Genomic DNA, 19,309 nt, shown 5'->3' with positions numbered 1-19,309 from the left:
GCCAGAGCTGTATGAAACATGATGCTGGCACAGCACACATCACAGTGAGACAAAGGGCTTGTTTGATACAGGACTGTTGGGTCAGGATGATTTCAAAGGAAATGGGGGTTAGGAGGGGGAAGAAAACATGATCATTGTGTAGTATAAGTTGTGGGGGCAAGAGGAAACCAGCACAATGTATCTCTCATTGATGCAATGAGAATAACAACTTACTGGGTTTTGTCTATTAACTTTTTTAAAGTTTTGAATAAAATAACTGGTCTGTCTGTTGTTCCTGTCTCTTCAGTGGAAGGGCTGCAGCAGTGCCTGCCCCAGCACCCCAGGCAGAGCTGCAGGACCTGCCAACCAGGCCCAGCGAACTAAACACAGTCTGACACATCCAGCTACTCATTTATTTTTTAATAGAAAGTGAGGGAACTGTGTATTAACATGACAGTTGGCTACTTAAAAAAAAAACCAACACAACAAAAAAAAACAAAACTAAAACCCACAACTAATCTTTTGCACCTTGAAAAGTGAACTTTTGACCAAGGACACACAGTTCAAGCAACAGCCATCTTAGTTACAGTGTCTCCACAGGCTCAGTGCAGAAGAGCTTTCTTGACAATTTTGAATCATCAAATTGCTACATAAGATTGCTACTTGTTTTTTTTAAATAGCTGAAGTAAATATATTGTTAGAAAAAGGAACTGAGTTGCAGCACAACTGGCTAATGCACAGTGCATAGCACAGGTGAAACAAACACTCTTGATGGAAGCAAAACAGAATTACGAAGTGAAAGGCAAGGCTGTGTTGGTGTCTGTCTACATGTACATACCAGTAGTATACATTTACATATTTTAAAAAAGAAAGCAAAGCATAATAAAGGTAAAAAGGACAAAAGTGTTAAGTCTCCTGGCTCTGTAACAAACCTATCAAAAGAGAAATATCACTGGGTGACAGCTCAAGAGGGATGAGGATGGAGAACAGCAGCTGCACAGGCAGCGACTCACGTGAGTTTGGCTTCAACATGGTATTGGGCAATTACTCATCACCTGAGTAATTTCTCCAGAATGACAAAGGCATAATTTATATTAAATTATTTTAAAAAACACAAAACAACAAAATCTAAAATCAAACAACGATAAAAACCCCAAACTCCTAAGTAAAACTGTAGGAATTTGGGCTCTAAAAAAAGGCTGCAACAGCAGAGAACGTGGCATCCAAAAACCAGACTGAAAAAGGAAATAAGATCTTATGAGAAAGTCAGTTCATATTCCTGGTAAAGCAGCAGGTGATGGGTGTGGGCTTTTTGTTGGTGTTTTTTCTTTTATAAATGTCTGTTAAATAAAATTCACAGCCTAAATTAAGGGAAAAACATGGCTGTTTTTTTAAAAAATAATTTTTAAAATAGGAAAGTTCCCCCCAGCAGGGAACAGAGCTACTGCATTAGATCCTCACATGTGGAGAGACATCAAACACCTTCACAAAGCCCAGAAAAAAAAGCTCTGTGTGTCCATACTAAGTGGATGCCACTTTTTTTGTTGTATAACTTCTAAATTAGTCTAACTAAAAAAATATATTACAAAAGGCACTATCAAGCTTGCAAAAGCATTAAGTGCTTGGTTTGGGGGGGGGGGAAGGTCTGTCCCACAGGAGCCTCCTGCTGGCTGGTGCAGTCACTGCAGCGCGGGGCCGCCCCCATCCTGCCTGGCTGTGGGCTCCAGCCCTGGGAGATGGACCCGCTGTGCCCACAGGGCCTGATCCTGCCCACGGGGGGGTCTCCAGCCCTGTGCTTGGCTGGTAGGTGCCCAAGGTGGTGGATCCATGGGCTCCCCCTTGCCGTGTGGAACCAGTGAACCAGACCCATCCCTTTCCACCAACCTTACCCAGATTTTTACTTTTCTGATCAGATTCACACTGCAATGATAGGCAGGCTTTTTTTTTTTTTTTTTTACCTAGAGAGCTGTTCACACCAGGGCTCTGTTTCTGGAACCCTTCCTGCAAGCACCATGACAGCCATTATTAAGCTCAATATGGAAACCTGTCTTGGGTTTTGAAAAGCATTCCTCAGCCTTGGCAGCCTCCTGTCGAAACAAATCATTCTTGCAGAGGATAAAGTGAAGTTACTGATTGCTGTAACAGAAACTCATTACTACAGCAAAACTAAAGACATAGTAAAAGCTTAGATTTCAATAAAAATATTTTTAGTCCTTAATCCTGTCTCTACAGTTGGGAAATAAGGAGCCACATCACAGGTCACTGGCTACCACTCTATTACAAACTAAACCATTAAGGTATTTTGCTGGTAAATTTACTGAAATTATTGCTGATGTGCTTTTGTGTCATAACTATTAAAGTCTGCTCAGGTTAAAAGCTTCTGTGGGGAATAAACAGCTAATTTTCAATTATTTCTTTTTTAAATCTTCAAACTAACATTTACAAGAATACCAGTAACTTCTATAGTGCCCCTTTACTAAAACACTCAGTATGTCACAGGGTTTTTAACAGCCTCAGAAGAAGCAAAGACTGAAGGATTTCCGTGTAACAGTGCATACATCCACACAGGTACAAATGTGTGTGTGTGTCTGTGCATTCTGTTTCCTCTAAGATTCCTGCTTACTGAGGATGTGCTTCCTCTAGACTACCCCAGCAAAAGAACTGCAGTTGAGGGCTAACAGCTTCATTGCAGTGATGACAAGTGGTGACAGTGAAATACCTCAGTTTCTAAGTAAAGGTTCAGCTCACTGCTTTACTGGCAACAAGGGTTAAATTCAAGCTACTAGACAACTGCACTGACTGCCACTAACTTCTTGCACATCACCAGTCATCTATCTCATATATGGCATTAAGACATATATTCTTTTTTTTAACATACAGTTGTCCTCCATTGAGGAAAAATAAATAGCCAAGTACAAACCTCATGTCACTTCAGTAACATTGTTGGTTATTCCTCCACTCCAACCAATATAATTGAAGACCCGGGAAGATTAATCATATCTTATTGGGCAGGAGACTCTGAAAAGTAACGCAGCTTTAACAGGGCGTGGTTGACATAAGCTGGGCTGTAGCGCCCAGGACTCCCAGGGTCTGCAGAGAAGGAGGCAGCATTGCTGTATTTTCCTGGACTTCCTGGTACAGGACTATTTCTTTCTGAATGAGAATAGGCTGAAGCATTTGGAAGGCCAGTGGCAGTGGTTTGGGACTTGAATCTTGCCTTCAGTGCTGGACTTGGCCAACTGAAAGAAACAAAAAGTAATTTTGTTAAGAAAGCTGCCGTCTGCTTAGTAACACCTGGAGAGCTTAGAGCAGTGCACTGGCAGAGAACCCTAACAGGGGAGAGGTCTTAGAAGAAACATCAAGAGCCCAGTGTATGTGTGGAGGCACGATGCCTCACCAGTAACATGGCATTTGCTCCAAAATGGCCACTAGGAAAAGAAGCAGGTGCTCCTGAAGGACCTGGATAACACAAGTCCAATATCCCCTGTGAAAAAGGGCACCAGATCAAAGCTGACCTAGCCTGGTTAGTGCTGCAGCTGCTGCTGTGGCTGAGCTGGATTTCCCTCCTTTGGAAAACCAATCGTTGTGTTCAGGATGCCACAGAATAACATCATTTTTCTACATAGTAAACCGTCAAGATTTTGTACTTAAATCAATAAGAACTAAGATCTAAAATTTCTTTGAAAGCAGAGCAAAATATTTCCTTTGTTAAATTAAAAACCCTGTTCTGTAAAAACCTTTCCTTTTTATCTTAAGCAAGGCAGAATGGCCAAAGGTTGATTCTAGCCTCTGTGAATCGTTCCTGCTCTTTCTTTTACATGTGAGACAATTTCGTAAGATGAGTCACAACAGAAAAGATGTGATATTTCACAAGGTTTTTAAAACTAAATTAAAAAAATCACCACCACCCATAACTATGGAAGACGTGCATGCACACAGCTTGTCTAAAACCTTTAGTATCTGTATCATTAGGTGTGATTTTTGCAGTCAAAATCCTACATACCTAAACACCAAGTCAGCTGGTTTATCCTTTCTCTCGGCAGAGGCAGCACTGCAAAATGAAGGAGGCTGACAGAGCAAGCCTTGGCCTGTCAAATAATTACAGTAATCGTTTTTGCTTGTGTGATAGAAGAGTAATTACACCTAAAAACCTTGTGCTGAATTACAGCACTTCAGAACACTGACCTTTAAGACAGTGGAGTAAGAATGAAAAAAGCCTGACAATTAGCCTATTTCTTTCAAAAAATTAACCACAAAAATGTTAAATTCACTTTAAGGTCACTCTGCTAGACCTCAAAGCAACACGACATCACTGCACTGCATCCACACCAGGGTGAAATACCAACAGGCATCACAGCTACCACTAAGACCAATGAAGCATCCAAGTACTAGGCAGTGAATCAGCAAACTGAGCCATTTGCCAACTGGAAAACACTTTCACTCGCGAGATCTTCATTTTCTTTCTGATCTGTCCATATAGATATGCTGAAGTTATTTGGCATCCAGTGTAACACAAGGAATTTGACTGCAGCACCAGTTAGCCTTCCTTATTAACAGACAGCAGCCAAAAAGGCTGGGTTATTATTTTCAGAAACACACACTTAATACAGCTGCACATTTAAAACAAGGCTTTTGTGAGGCCTGAAATTCTAGCTATTCAGGCTGTTGTGCAGCTGACCCACTGGAAGTTTTATTTCACCTCGTTTGATTGAATTTGTGGAAGTACCTTTGCCTGTCAGCTGAAGAGTAGGACTGCACTGCATGTTTCCATCTGGAAATGAGGGGGTGTTTCTGTGGATCAATCTCTGCTGCCTCTATAGCTGCTAATACATCACTGTCCAGCTTTGAGGGCTGCTCCCTGGAATAGAAACAGAACTAGATGAAGGGAGAACTATGTGTTTGTTCAGGCAATAAAACATCCCCATCGCAACACATTTATTTTTGATGTCTAACAAATCGCCCCTTTCCTCTGTAAACACAGCTTCTCAGTGAACTTTTTCCAGCAGGCTCACACATAAATGACTGCATTATTACACAGTAGTCTCATAAAATAAAAGTTCTGAAAGTTTAAACAAAGGGGATGCCAAGAGTGTAGTAACCAGTTCATCTAAGTGAGGCTCAGCATGAAGATGAGGCTCAGCATGACAGGCTCAAGCCTATCAGATGAACAAGTCAAGAACAAAATTAACTGGGAGTCACATGCAACAAGACTTTTCTCCTGTTTTAGACCCAGTACTCAGGTAATTAGCTGCAAGAGCACTGCATGACTTCTGTACAAGCACTGAAGCACTTCAAGGCTGACTGCAGCAAGTGTTGCTCAGTATCAAACCATCTCCACTTGGCTGTCAGTGATACCACAAAAAGCCCCTTGCTTTGCGTTCAGAAACCGAAGGACAAATAAGTGTTATAAAAGATAATTCTTACCCAAGCAGGAATAACTTCATAGAACTGCCATTTGTGGGTGAAGCCTTCAGATGAAATTTCTGTGAAGACAGATCTTGATGTTGTTGTGCCTCCTTGGTCTGAATTCCAGGTTCCATGGATAGTCTTTCCTTTTTTCTTGTTATTTTGTGTTCTGTCCTTAACTTGGTCTCTCCAGGTTTACCCGTAACACTTGGCTCAGAACAACTTGCTGGTGAAACTGCATAGCAGGTCTTATCCAGATGGTCCTTGGATATTCTCACCTGACTTGTTCCTTCAGCCAGAATCCTCTCATTGTCAGTTTTTTCAGTGATTTTACTTGATCCCCCTGCAACCCCTTGTTCTTGGAAAGACAGGCTTTCAAATTCTGACATCAAATTGCAAACAGGCGACACTCCTCCCTCATGCAAATGCTTTCTGTCCCTCAGGATCCTCTCACCAGACACAGAGTTACAAAATCCATTTTTGCTGGAAGAACCTGCCTTTTCACAGTGCCTGGGGTGACCTGATGCTTCTATCCTGTTTACTGTGCACTCCATTGACAGGATATCACACTCAGCATCTCCAATGGCATCAATGTTGGGCTCTTTGGACACAATTGGTGGGCTGATATTCCGTGCTGCATTTTGTCTGTTTTTAATTTCCTCTAAGCTCATGTCATCATCATCCTCATCCAAAAATGCTCCAACAGAAATCGAATTGCAGGACTTTTTACTCTTGCCTGTAAACAATTTTAATAAGAGCAACACATTAAAAGACTTTCAACAGAATGCACATCAAGTAAACTAGGAACAAATACACAACCCTTATGCCTTGCTCTGTTTATTAAAGCCCTAATTTTATTTATGCAACAGCAGGAACTAACCTAACTAAAGCTACATGTGCAAAATTACATTATGGCTGTATCTTTTTTGCAAATAACCTTTTATGTCCAAATCCTTTGAGAACTGTTATTTCCTACACTCCTCATTTCAACCATTAACCAGCAACAAAGGATAAAGTCAGAACATGGCAGAACAGGGTAGAAAAACATTACTAATACAGAACACTTTCAGTTTTCATCTCTTTCAAAGTACAAAGGCTTACGACTAGTCCAATGACTACCCTCCAAGGTCAGCCCAGGGTTATCCCAGAACCACAGCCCCTTCAGATCTACAATTGCACAGGAGAGAAGGGAGGAAGGAGCACAAAGATTTGGGACTAGTGTGTGCCTTCCATAAATACACATCAAGTTGGTCTAAGGAAGGTATAAAAGCTTTCCTGGGTTTTGTTCAGTGTGTCTTTCACCCTCAACTGTAAAGAATTATTCTTTATTTTACAAATTTATCTATTCTGTATCTGTGGACTACAAAATTCTACACTCTTAAGACAAATTCCCAGATGCTCTGAGTAAATACATTACTGCAGATAGACAATGAACTTATTTTGGGGACTAAAATTAAATACTTCATACGAAAGACAACATCTAATGAGGTCTGTTCTAACTCTCCTACACTCACAGTGCTGTCAGCTGCTTTTTCAATTGCTACAATCAGACTGTTTGGATAAGAGATTAATAATAGCAACCACAACAGGTGAGTATGACTTCCCTTGGGCACCAAGCTTTTTCTCTCCCTCTTCTCCCCAGGTACAACCTGTTGTTTGCAGCATTTGCCCTTTTCTTACCAGAAGGATGTGGAGTTTTGTATCTATTGCAGGTTTCATTTTCCCCTGTTTCTTGCTGAGCCTTTTTGCTCATTTCCTGATGACTCAGGTACTCTTCTAATTTTCGCAGCCCCTCCTGGGAAGACAGATCAACAAAACAGCCCAGAAATTCCCAGTATTCAACCCACGGGAACCCCAGTTCATGAGCTAACTCCCTGCAATAAATAAAATAAAACGAATCATTTGTGAAGACATAAATACTAGTTTGACAATAATTTTTCTGAAGACATTTTATCAGCTATTAATAGGAGTTCACAAACGTGCAACCAGGCAACACAATTCCACAACACCCAACAGTCTGCAAAGCCAACACCCCTCTCAGTTCATACAGCAGCATCTCCTTTCTTCTAGAATGGTTTTCAAATTTAATTTACTATTCTTACAGTATTGCTATTTTCAAGCTGACTGTAACTAGGCACCAGATAGGGATGAATCCCCACTGGTGCAGGCATAATTGGAATGATCCATTCAATAGCTTTTGCTCTTTGGAAATGGGAGAAGGCAGGAGGAAGTGAGGGGTTATTTTCAAGAAATAAACCAAATCAGCTTTGAACCAAGTGTGTTTGTTCCATATATTGCTGGCAGAAGGTATTTTAACAGCAAGGACACATCCCACACCATACAGCTTCTGTAGAGCAGCACATTTATACTAGGATCTTTTCCTTCTCCTTTTTAACAATCCTTCTAATTTTACAGAAGTAGCCTATGCATCATTTTAGATCTGACAAATGAGGCAAGTAAATCTTTGAGAAAAGTGTTCTATCCATACCATCAGTAACAGTTAAACAGCTTTCTCCCCAAAGCTAAGAAAGCTTGGTCTCACATTTGTAGCTATTTGGTTTAAACAAAAATACAGTAAGAATCCAACTACAATATATTCCATAAAATATTTCTGCCAGCAACTTTTGTGCTAAGGTACTGATCAAGAAGTAATAATTACTCTCAGCACAAGTCTTGCTCTTGATTGTTCTGCCTATTGGTAATTTTTTATACTGACACTCTTAGATACCTTCCAACTCTTTCAACCCCTCTCTCCAGATCAGACTTCCTGACATTGTGGAAGAAGCCAGCTCTCTCTCGAGGTGGAGTCTTCCAAAGCCTGCGAAATTCTTCAGCCTTGAAAAGAGCAGAAATAATTAAAGTAACCTACCCCCATAACACGAAGCTAACTCTGGGCTGCCTGAATGTCACCTAGAGGTCTAAAGGGCATTTTGGTGTTTTGTTTTGTTTGGTGTTTGTTTGGTGAACAACTCAAGTTCTGCCACAAGTAGTGCTAAACTCTAGCTGTGAAGAATCTCAGACTGCATCTTAAGCTACTCCCCCCCAGTATTACTGGTTACTTTGGTCTCATTACTGCTTAAGAAAAGAGTAAGGACCATAATGTACAACCACCTTAAAGCAAACTGTATAGGTACTAAGTCTGCTTGGTTTTAGTTTGTGTGCAGCAGGAAACAGCTAGCTAAGTCTTAAAATTTGCCATGTCATTTTAGTTTTATTTCATGGCAAGTGCTCTCCTGGTCACTGGTTTTCAGGATGTAAAGATATGTATATATTCAATTCCACAGACTTGCTAGACTACTAGAATATATTAATTCTTGCTGCATATTCTGAAGTTTGTACTTTAACTGTTAAAGGGAATAAACTAATGGACTTTGTAAAATCCCAAACTTTATGCTTTTAGATGACCAAAACTGGAACAATAACTAAGAATTACATTCAGACATTAAATGTATCTGTCAGCAAACAAAATAATGCATTGTTTACAGTATAAAATATATTTACATTTCTGTCAGGTGAACACAAAATTGACCAACCAGCATATATAGAAGACAATCATTAAGCATTCTGGTAAAACTCAGTCCTGGAAGAACTCAAGCATTAGAGGACAAACAGTCCTCAACAGCACTTATCCACTATTTGTAAAGCTATCAGACTTACCGTGTGTTCATATTAAACAAATGAGTCACAGAAATGCCTGTAAATGTTTAAGATATTTAACTAGTATCTAAGTATTCCTCCTGAAAACTAAAGACTCCATTACTCTACTTTACAATCAACACTTTTCCAAAACTATCCCAACACCTACTACGTGGTGGTGAGTTTTTCCATTTAGGAAAATATATGGATATTAATTTAAAAAGCAGAGGTGATAAACTGCTTCTAACATGCAGTGTCAGTTTCCAGAAATGAGGATTCAGCTAAGAATTTTTTAAAGCAATTTGTAGCGATTTTGAAAAGCTTTGTTTCAGATCAGGAAGTTAGAGCAATTATCTGTAAGACAATGAAAGGTTTGTCAAAGAGCACCCTCTGAGTAGTTTCCAATAAGATAAAGAACTTTCTTTTGACTGAGCTTCCACTCTTCTTATTTATATTACACATTTCTCTGTTTTCAGCAATAAAAAATATTGACAAGTTTCTGTGCTACTTCTCTATGGAGGAAGATCCATCTCTTCAAGAAAGAGAGGTACAATATGTAACAGGAACAAGCTACGTCACACGATGTACTGTGAGTGAATCTTCTAATGGTTCTTTATTTAAATAAAAGGCAAAAAAAAAGGCATGGGGGTCTTATGAACTTCTCTCCTTACCTTTGAGGGGCTCATGGGGCCAGCAAAAGCTCTTATGGACAACACTGGATCTTTTGGGCTGCCAGTGTATTGAGATAAAGTCTTTTGGGGGTTATCATCTGTCTGATCTGGTGACCATGGGGCACCAATAACAGGAGCTGAGGAATTGTCTTCTGCTCTCAAGAGTGGTACATAGTATCGACCTGAAATAAATAACACAAAGCTTTCTTAAGAGGTTTATGTTTCATTTGCCTGCTGCTCTTCCTAGAATACCAACACACCCATAATCTTCACCATCTGACTTTATTTCACTAGTAAAGTATTTCTAATTCAAACTCACTGTTCCAATATTATTGCTTGCTTACAGATGGTATTTTAGGACAGGCTCCCTTCTTTCTCAGATACAAAAATACCTGCATGAATACATGTATCCCCTCCCTAAGGATCTCCAGCAAAAGCCAAAACCTTTTCCAAGTGCCTAAACCCACATGCGACAAAACAGTGAAAAGTTCTATGTCAAAGAACTTACACGACTGCCCAGCATGACAAATAAACCTCTGTAAAGATCTTTAGATTAAACTTTCTGCTTCAGGTTCACGGGATGAAGTAAGGGCCATGCCCTTGCTACAGGGCTGTGAGAACAACCTTGTGATCCAATCACTAGGAGTTCTGACCATGCAATTGAAAAGACAAATAGTTCTCTATTCCTTGCCAGTTTGAGAGTCTCTGGTTTTTACAGCACTGGACAGTACCAACAGGAATGCTCCAGAAAGCAAACAGAAGAGAAGACAGCAAAGAGCCAAAATACAGGTCTCATATAGTATAAGGCTCCGAATACAGACCTTTCAAGTACTCTCTGAGTTTTTCTTTCAATTCAGCAGATTTATTTTTGCTTCTTTCACAAACTACCTGTTAATATAATTGTAGGTTTTTGTTAGTGGAGCATGAGACATCAATCTGAAATCAACTGAACAGTCACATTATTGGCTTCTACACATCAATCCAGTACTTTTACTTCATAGCAGAACAAATCACTAAAACACACCCACAGCCATAAAATGCTGTACAGATATATAGACATATTCTCTATAGAGATATATAGAAAATACTCTTAAAGAAAAGGCAGTGAATCATCAAATCTAGAACATTTTCCTAGGTACAATCAACATAAAATATTTTTCCTGTTATCCAAGACTTACACTCTAATCATGACACTAGTACTTTACTGCAAGCTTTCTACCTGCAGTGGTTAGTAACTGTTAGAATTTGAAAAATACTGATTAGGCAAAATACTTTTGGTTTAGTTGTGGACATGGAGAGACTTACTTCTGCTGGAGTTTGATCATATTTGTTTCTTGGATTTTTTACAATAGCTGGGTGTGAGGTAAGCACATTAACAACTTCCAAATTCCCAAACTTGCAGGCAAAATGCAAAGGAGTATCAAATCCCTGAAGAGAGAAAAAGGGAAAAATAAGCGGCATTGTGATTCTGTCATTTGGAAACGTGATAAAGTCAACCCACTGACTTTTATTTTGAGACTGGGAAAAGTAAATAAAAGTCATGACTACTTATCAGGGCTCTGAATAGATCTTTTCCCACCGTACTGTAGAACAGTGATTATTAAATCCCACAAAATCCACTAATAGCTCTATTCTCTTTCCTTCTTCCTTACATATCCTTACCACCTTCCAGTTCTTTCCAGAATAATAAGAAACTACCAAACTGTTGTGGTTTAACCCCAGCCAAGAAACATTAAAATCTTACAGCTTTATCTGGTGTGTTAAGGTAAAGGTCAACAATGTATTGGATACGATTCTTCAACATCACATCATTATCATCCGGGTACATAAGCCGCATAAATTCAGGATTTTCCAAAGTGTCCAGTAATAACTGGCAGATACCAGGTTGGTTCTCCTTGGCAGCTACATGCATGACATTGTACCTACACCCTTCCTGAAAAAGAACAACAGACAAACGTGAGAACAAACAGAAATCTAAACAGCTTTCTTACACCCATATATTTACTGATTTAACTGTGAAAATACAAACATTCCCACTCAGAGTCTTATATTTAGGTTTTTGTTTCTTAGTATTTTAGAAGGAAAAACTGTTTACAAAACAGTACATTAACATTCACAAGTGTGGTAAATTATATTAGAAAGATCTGTGCATCTTTATAACCACATTATTCTTACAATTAACAACATCACTTACATTCAGATCTAGATTTCCTGGTGTTGCCCAGGCAAGCAGTGCTGTAGGAACACCTAGGTACAGCCAAGGCACTGCCCTTTTCCTAAAAACCATTCTATTTTAAAAAGACTGGAATTGTTTGGAGGAGACAAATACTGTATGAAGACAAGACTGTTCTTTCACTACTGGATAAAACTACTCTTCCCCTGATAAACTGCAAACTCAGTTTCTTTCCTGCAGCTCTTCTGGAGCAAAGTGAACTCTCAGTTATGAGGGTGCCTTATGCAAAGACAAGAGAACTGCCATGTTTCTTTTAGCTTTCAGCTCCAATGAATGAACACTGAGAAACCTGGCACTGCTGGAAACAAAATACCTTGAAGAGCAGGAAACAATATTTTCTTCCAATTTTCCTTATCAGGTCTCAAAGCCAAACCACTACAGCAGAACTCGACTTTTTCTATTTGTTTTTTTTTCACCTGTACAACTGTTGGATTGTCTCCCGACCCAATCAGATAGCGAGGGTTGCTCCAAATAAGTTCTGAAAATGTTGCTATGTCTCCTTTCTCAACAGCTTTCCGAAGTTTAGCAGTAAGATCCTGAGTACGTGGACTTTTGTAACTGTTGGCTCTCTCCTTATTAGCAGTTTCAGTCTCAGGAGAGCACAAGCCATCTACCAAAACACAAGTAACATGTTTCTAGATGCATTCTTTTCAGAGATTCCTGTTTTCATACCCAGATCATGAAAAGAAAGTTTTAATCTAACATAAGTATTAACTTTATATCTTTAATGTAGAGGAGTAAAGAAATCGACATCAATGACATATATAAACACTAGTAGTTAGTAACAAGGAGGGAGGAAAACACAACTCAATCATGTAAAACTGCTTCACACTTTCATAGGAACTGGTAAATTTTACCAATGTGCTTCCATCCACATTTGAAAGCAAAATTCAACAAGAAATAAGAATTTTCTGACTATTAAAATTGCTTTTACAGTTACATAACTACTGAGTCCCTAATCTAGCAACTGGGAACAATATGGAGTAAGATCACTGTTTCCCATTTTATTTCTGAACCTACAACCCTACTTAACAGTGAAGTACAATTTAAACACACTGTGCAATTTTATTGGCATCTTACTAAACCTGAAAATCCTGAAGTGCTTGAGTAACATCAAATCCTACCAAGCATCAACACAGACTGCTAAGCAACATATCTATGCAAGTCATTACCAGCATTTCAGCTTTTGAAGACTAGCTACATTTTTAGTGTAAAATTGACATGGACCAGAACAACAACTGCTTAAAAAAGTAATCAGTTTACTTTATCATAACAGGGACCATTGAAACCATACAGTGAAGGCCAAACCTTAACCTTGAAAACACAAAAAGCAGACTTTCCATAGATTCCTGGGGCTCTAACTTCTGTGGGAGTTCCTTACTAAAGAATGGCAGGATTCCATCATACTCTACTTTTTTTTTATTTCTCCACATAAGATAGGCAGTTCTTTTTCTGTAAAGCATAAATTAACTCTAAGGATGACTTCTCCCATGACAGTATTGTTTTATACAAAAGTAGAACCAGATTTTAATTAAGAAATTAAAATATGCTTTTTATTGTATTGCCTGTTTTAAATTTATTTCACAGAAAAGATGTAATTAAATATTGCTTGTGGTATCTACTTACACAATGATCTCATTTGTAAGCTCTGGAGCTGGGATCTAACATTTATTTACAACTTATCTTAAACACCGTCACTCTAAAGAGTCTTCAGTTTGTTAAGATGTTTCACCCTTTGAGTTTTTTTGTGATTAGTATGTTGAAGTTGTTGCTTCTTCTCTCATAAAAAATTAAAAGACTGCATATTGCATCTACTGTACAGAGATGAACGTCCTCACTTACCTCTGTTAAATGCTCCCATTTTCACTGGAGACAAACATAGAGAGGACTTGCTTGGAGATGGGAAATAGTCACAGATTCCTTTAGCAAATTTCTCAGCATCCTCTCTGTTTGAAAAAGCTTTAAAACGGGAACCCTTGATCATCTTAACAGCTTGGAGAGCTTCCTTTTTATCTTCATAAACATGTATTTTCTCTGCAACAAAGTACAAAGTTAAGTTATTTCAAGAATCTCAGATTTGTTCCCAGAAACAGATTACAAAATGCTCAGGCTAGCCTTCCAGCTTTGGTCTCAAACTGTTTCTCTACCAGACACGGGGTAAGAATCAAAGTCCTTTTAAACCTTCTCTCTTAGAAACTGAGTACAAGAATTTTACACGCTCCGGCTCACATCAGGTGATACAGTGTTTGGCCAATCCTATCAAGAGCTAAGCATCTTTTTAACAGATGGGCCAGCTTCAACAAGCAAGTGTTTCACATCAAGACTGAAAAGCAAACTCAGGAGATTCATTCACCCTGCATTGCTTTCCACATTCTCTGTTCAGGAAGATCAACTAAATAAGTGATCTATTGCCACAACTTTGAGACCTCTCTGCAGAACCTTAAATATTAATCAAATCCTTCCTCCCCTTTTGCAGTAATATTAATTTATTCAAATTAAGATATCTAACTATATTTTTAATGAGAAAGAATACTTACTACTGTCTCAGAGTAAGTGGTATTTTATGCACCAGTGTAATCCTGCTACTAGGCAATTAAGTAATTCTTTATTGCAGTATTCACCAATAATATGTGAAGGCTGACTGAGGCTTCTAGATACCATTTAGCATTAAGATGGAAAGGAAAATAGGAGACCTCTTAGAAGAGATCAGTTAAGCTTAAACTGATGACAGAATAGACATCTCTTTGATTGTTTAGTGGTAGAATTACTTTTTATTCTTGAAAGGGATTAAAGACACAGGATGGGTTTGAGAGTAGTAGCAGGAAATAATTTTCATCTGAGCCATATCTAGTAGAGAGCCCTTGTTTATCAACTATTTAGGCAGAACAGCTGGGATGCCTCAGAACTGTGTTTCCATGCCTCAGAAATTGCAATAAATACTATTTACAGAAACAAAAAAAAATACTTCAAGCAACGCTTAAAATACCAACACAGTGGTGTCCCCATCACCCGCTATACAGAAAAAGGCCTATTTGGGCATGATTGCAAAATGCTTATCACAGAAATAAAGGAAATGAATATTTACCATTCCTTGCCAATATGTCATCATAAACTGGACACACGCCATAGAACAGCGGCGGATCTCTGGACGGTGTCTGAGTACTACTTTGTGGATCCACACATCCTGCTCCACAAACTGGAGCCGAGCAGTTCATGTGCATCACAGCATCTTCTTCTGGAGGGTTCACACCCACACAGTACCCAAAATCTGCCTCCTCAGAAACACTTTCATGACCATTGTGATTCAAAGTCTTCAGTGCTCTTGCCCGGCCACCATTGGATGGGACATTTCCAGCAGCCTCCTCTGATAGAGCAGATCCTTTCTCCCCCAGTGCTCCATGCTGCTCCAACAATGCTTGAGCCAGTTTTTTTTCAAAAATAAACCTAGTTGTTGAGGTAATGGGCCCACATTTCAGGCCTGCTCTTATAATTTCTTCTCTAAGCTCATCAGGGCTGAGCTGCTTCAGTCGGGATAATATTGCATCCATTGTTACTTCACCTATAGGAATGGCAGGCAAAAAAGAGAGGAGATAAACTGTAAAGAGCAATGCAATTTTTTTTCTTCTACTTCAATGCTGTATTAAAGGCAAGGAAAAAAGTGTCTCCTAACTGTTTTTAGGATTCTGACGAGATTATCACAGTTGCAATGAAGACAAAATATTTGTCTGCTCAACATACTAAAAGCATTTTTAAACTACAACACTTACTCCAGTTTATTTCCTCTCACAACTACCTGAAAGGCTATTTGCAGCTTACATTTATTTCTGTTTATCCTTTTCAAATTTAATGAAGACTTTTCAAGTGAAAATTCAATCCAGAATATCTATGCATGAAAATCTGACAGACTGAGAAATACTTGATTCCTGCCGAGAAAGGAACAATCTGTCCATGTAAAAGGAATATCTGTGCATGTAAAAGGAATACAAGAACACAATGACTAGTTAGCATCAGTAAGAGATTCTGGTTAGGCAGCACCTACAGCTAAAGGCACAGTACTAGTTGTATTATTTCTAAAACAATTTACAGCTGACAAAAGTATAAGCCCTAAGTATGATGCAGCAACCAGGGATGTCTGTCTCTGGCCATGATGCAAGGTTGGAACTATTTACACAACATGTTGTTTCCCAGCCTGTTTTGAGAACAAACAATCAGAAGACAAGAGCAGCTGATCTTTTCAGATCTCCCTCCACAACCAAGAGCAGGAGCTAGAAGAATTTCTCCATTTCTAAAGGAAAATGCTCCCTTCTAGTAAGATACTTCACTTCCTTCCCTGTAATCCACACACTTGGAGCTTCTGCATAGTCAGCAAGAAGATACTAAAACCAACACAATGCCACTATAAATTTCTTGCTGTGAAAAACAACACTGAAAAATAGAGGATTTGGACAGCTCAAGAACATAGAGAGCTTTAAAATTATTTCATCAGACACTGCATCCATGTATCTCCACAAAGGCTGTGACTTTTTCCTGCTGTGCACCAGTTAGAAAGGACAGCCACAGGACAGAAGTGATTACGTCATGTTCTTCAGCTTGCTTTCACCCTCTCCTTGAATTGACCCTTCATTCACTACCAAGCCATTTGTGGGTTATCCTGGTTTGGGCAGGTGTGAATGGAGCAGATTTCATCCCCAGCTTATGATAACTCAGACTATGGAAACAAACATTTGCACCTTTTCCAAATGAATTGATTTGTCATCTTTAAATAATGTTATATTTAGAATAATACAACTCCTAATCTTACTCCATTAGAGACAAAGCAATCTCCCAGGTATGAAATCACTACCACCTGCCATTTTAAGTTATACCTCCTCAAGAGCACTCGTGGATGCACGTGGCAGTAAGAAAAATGTTCACTGAGGAGTTTCCTGCTCTGTGAACAGGATACATAGGCAGTCCTCAACACAGGTCAGAACATCCACTGATGGGCAGAAGACTGTGTCTGGGAAACTAAAGGGAGGCTTGAATTGGGAATGATTGCACCCTAACACAGCAGGGATGTGGCACTAAATACTGGATCCTGAGAAGTGACTCATTTTGTCCAAGTACACAGACGCAGAACTCCAAAACAGTATCTTCATCACAGAATTGCAGCACAGTCTATAACACCCTTTTCTCTTTTTTCCAAGTATATTGCCAACAGCCATATCACAAAATACACCAACAAAATAGACAATTTGGGTTCTTGTATTACCCAAGAATTACACTGGGAAAGAACCAAACTTTTCATGTATCAGAAAAGACCAAACTCACAGCAGTTTTCCCAACTTCTAGCAAGTCATTATAGCCAAGTAAAATTTTCACTGGAATCTGACTTAAAAACTATTACATTTCTAGTATTAGGAAATACTATATAAAAAGATGTTAACACCAAACTTGAAGCGTGTTTTCAAGTATTATTACAACTTGATAGTTAGGTGAGTTTGAGGGTCGTTTTCTTGAAGGGCCATTTCCTTTGAGAATTGGTTCTGGTTTATTTTTTTCCCTGATGTCCAATTTTAAACATCTTGTGATTAGAGAACATCTCTCAGTTCCCGAATATTTCAGTCATATTAACTGGAACCTCACTGAAACTATAGGAAGTGAGAGTACTTCAGCTTACAAAAATAAATAATACAAATTGTGGCAAAGCCACAGGTGATGCTGCTGAGCTACCTCCCCAAAGTATTCTAGCTCCCTCATGATTCCTTAACTTCCAAGCAACCTCATTGTTTTGATTCTCTGACTTGCCCACAAGACTGCAAAGACAAATGTGAAAGACCTCACATTTTTATTCTTCATCACCTACTTTTTAATAAATTTTATGCTATTAGGTTTTAATCAAGGGATAAAACATGGCCCCAAGGTAAATTACAAGAATGTAAAAACTTGCTATTCCAAGAATTTTCTTTCCGAGATGCTGTATAATTGGGAAAACACAGTAAGATGAAAACTCAGAGGCAGGAAAGTTTATTGCAGAAACAACTCAACTGTAACACCTTAAAGGAGTCAAATGTCCCTATTTTTAGGGGTCAGAACCAGCATGATCATTCTCCAGAGGGGCAAACCCTCACATATGTGTGATTTATGAACAAGGAGTATGCACAAAATACACACACAAAATACATCTTTCTCCTTGGCTTGTAATTAGGCAAAGAGCAAGGGCAGGAGTGACTTCTCCACCCTCATGTTCTGATAAAACTTGATGCCTAAAATTTTCTTCCACATCTATGCAAGAAAAACGTATTTATTTCATGTGCCCATTACAACTCAGGCACAACTAAATCAGAGTTAAATGACAGAGCAGCCCAGCACTAAAGAAATTAATCTTTGGTTTAAGATCTATTGTTAGCATAATGAATCTTCTACAATAAGCTTGCTGTGGAAACAGGAAAAATGCTGGATAGACAATGCAGAACTTTAATGAAATGTTTGCATTCTGACATTAAGCTTCCAGCTACCATGGATAAGCATTTAATTTTTAACCGTATCACCTATTTTGAGCTCTTCAAACCAAAAGATGTGACTTGCAAACCTGAGAAATACCAACTGCCTTCCTTAAGATAATGCAGGTGCAAAATGTGATTATTTCTATCTGAACATGCATTTTCTGTAACTTCCAATGAGCCAGCTCAGCCAGCACTGATGCAGCTACTTTTTCTAGTTTAGTATGCCAGGTCCTGCAAGTTACCTTCAGTGTCTTTACAAATATGAGTATATGCTCTAATAATAACTGAGGCTTCCTCCAAATCAACTAAAATCTGTAAGAATGAGGAACAGCTGTATTTCCCCTTGTCTTACTGCACAAGTATGAAACAGCAGAATCTGTTTAAAAAAAAACCCTCAAGACTAGTACCAAGAGATAACAAATAACTATATTTCAAAGATGGCAATATTACTTCATTCTGTTACTGATTAAATCCTTCGGTAAATGAGCAATTAAAGAAAACACTTTTTTTTTTCTCCTTTTTTTTAAGCGGGAATTGAACGAGAGTCACATCCTGTTTGGGCTAAATTTCGACTCCGAGGATTTGCAGATGGGAGAATAATTGTGGCTATTCAACCACGTCATTCATCTACCCTGCCTGTTCCCACAGCAGCTACCAGTTATGAACTACGTGGCAGAATGAGACCCGTACAACAACCTTAAGAAGAGCTCCAGGAAAGCCTGCGATAAAAGGGGGGGTAGGGGGACAACTTCTGAGCAACGAGACACGAGCTAAGATCTTTGCAGCTACTGAAGAGAGGCAGGCCCAGCGTGGGAGGGGATTTAATGAGCAGCAAGCAGGAGCAGGGACTGGTGAGAAGGGCGGGGCAGAGACGCGGCGGGACCCGGGCCTGCCCGCCA

The 19,309-nt window shown here is 39.0% G+C and overlaps 1 protein-coding gene across 1 annotated transcript; it reads right to left on the bottom strand.

The window, feature by feature from the left end:
- Positions 1-2,980: 2,980 nt before the first annotated feature.
- On the bottom strand, positions 2,981-15,473 carry ANKLE2 (ankyrin repeat and LEM domain containing 2). Its single transcript, XM_009997693.1, has 12 exons — positions 15,011-15,473; positions 13,768-13,959; positions 12,342-12,535; positions 11,437-11,625; positions 10,998-11,120; positions 10,514-10,580; positions 9,693-9,874; positions 8,114-8,220; positions 7,066-7,259; positions 5,404-6,121; positions 4,706-4,837; positions 2,981-3,218 (listed from the first exon to the last, which is right to left on the bottom strand). Exons 1-12 carry the CDS (start codon positions 15,471-15,473, stop codon positions 2,981-2,983), a joined length of 2,799 nt encoding a protein of 932 aa, XP_009995995.1.
- Positions 15,474-19,309: the final 3,836 nt, after the last annotated feature.

Source organism: Chaetura pelagica, unplaced genomic scaffold (genome assembly GCF_000747805.2).
Source record: "Chaetura pelagica isolate M959 unplaced genomic scaffold, ChaPel_1.0 scaffold45, whole genome shotgun sequence".
In the NCBI taxonomy this organism is placed as follows: Eukaryota; Metazoa; Chordata; class Aves; order Apodiformes; family Apodidae; genus Chaetura; species Chaetura pelagica.
This window is presented reverse-complemented; position numbering and strand designations above follow the sequence as displayed.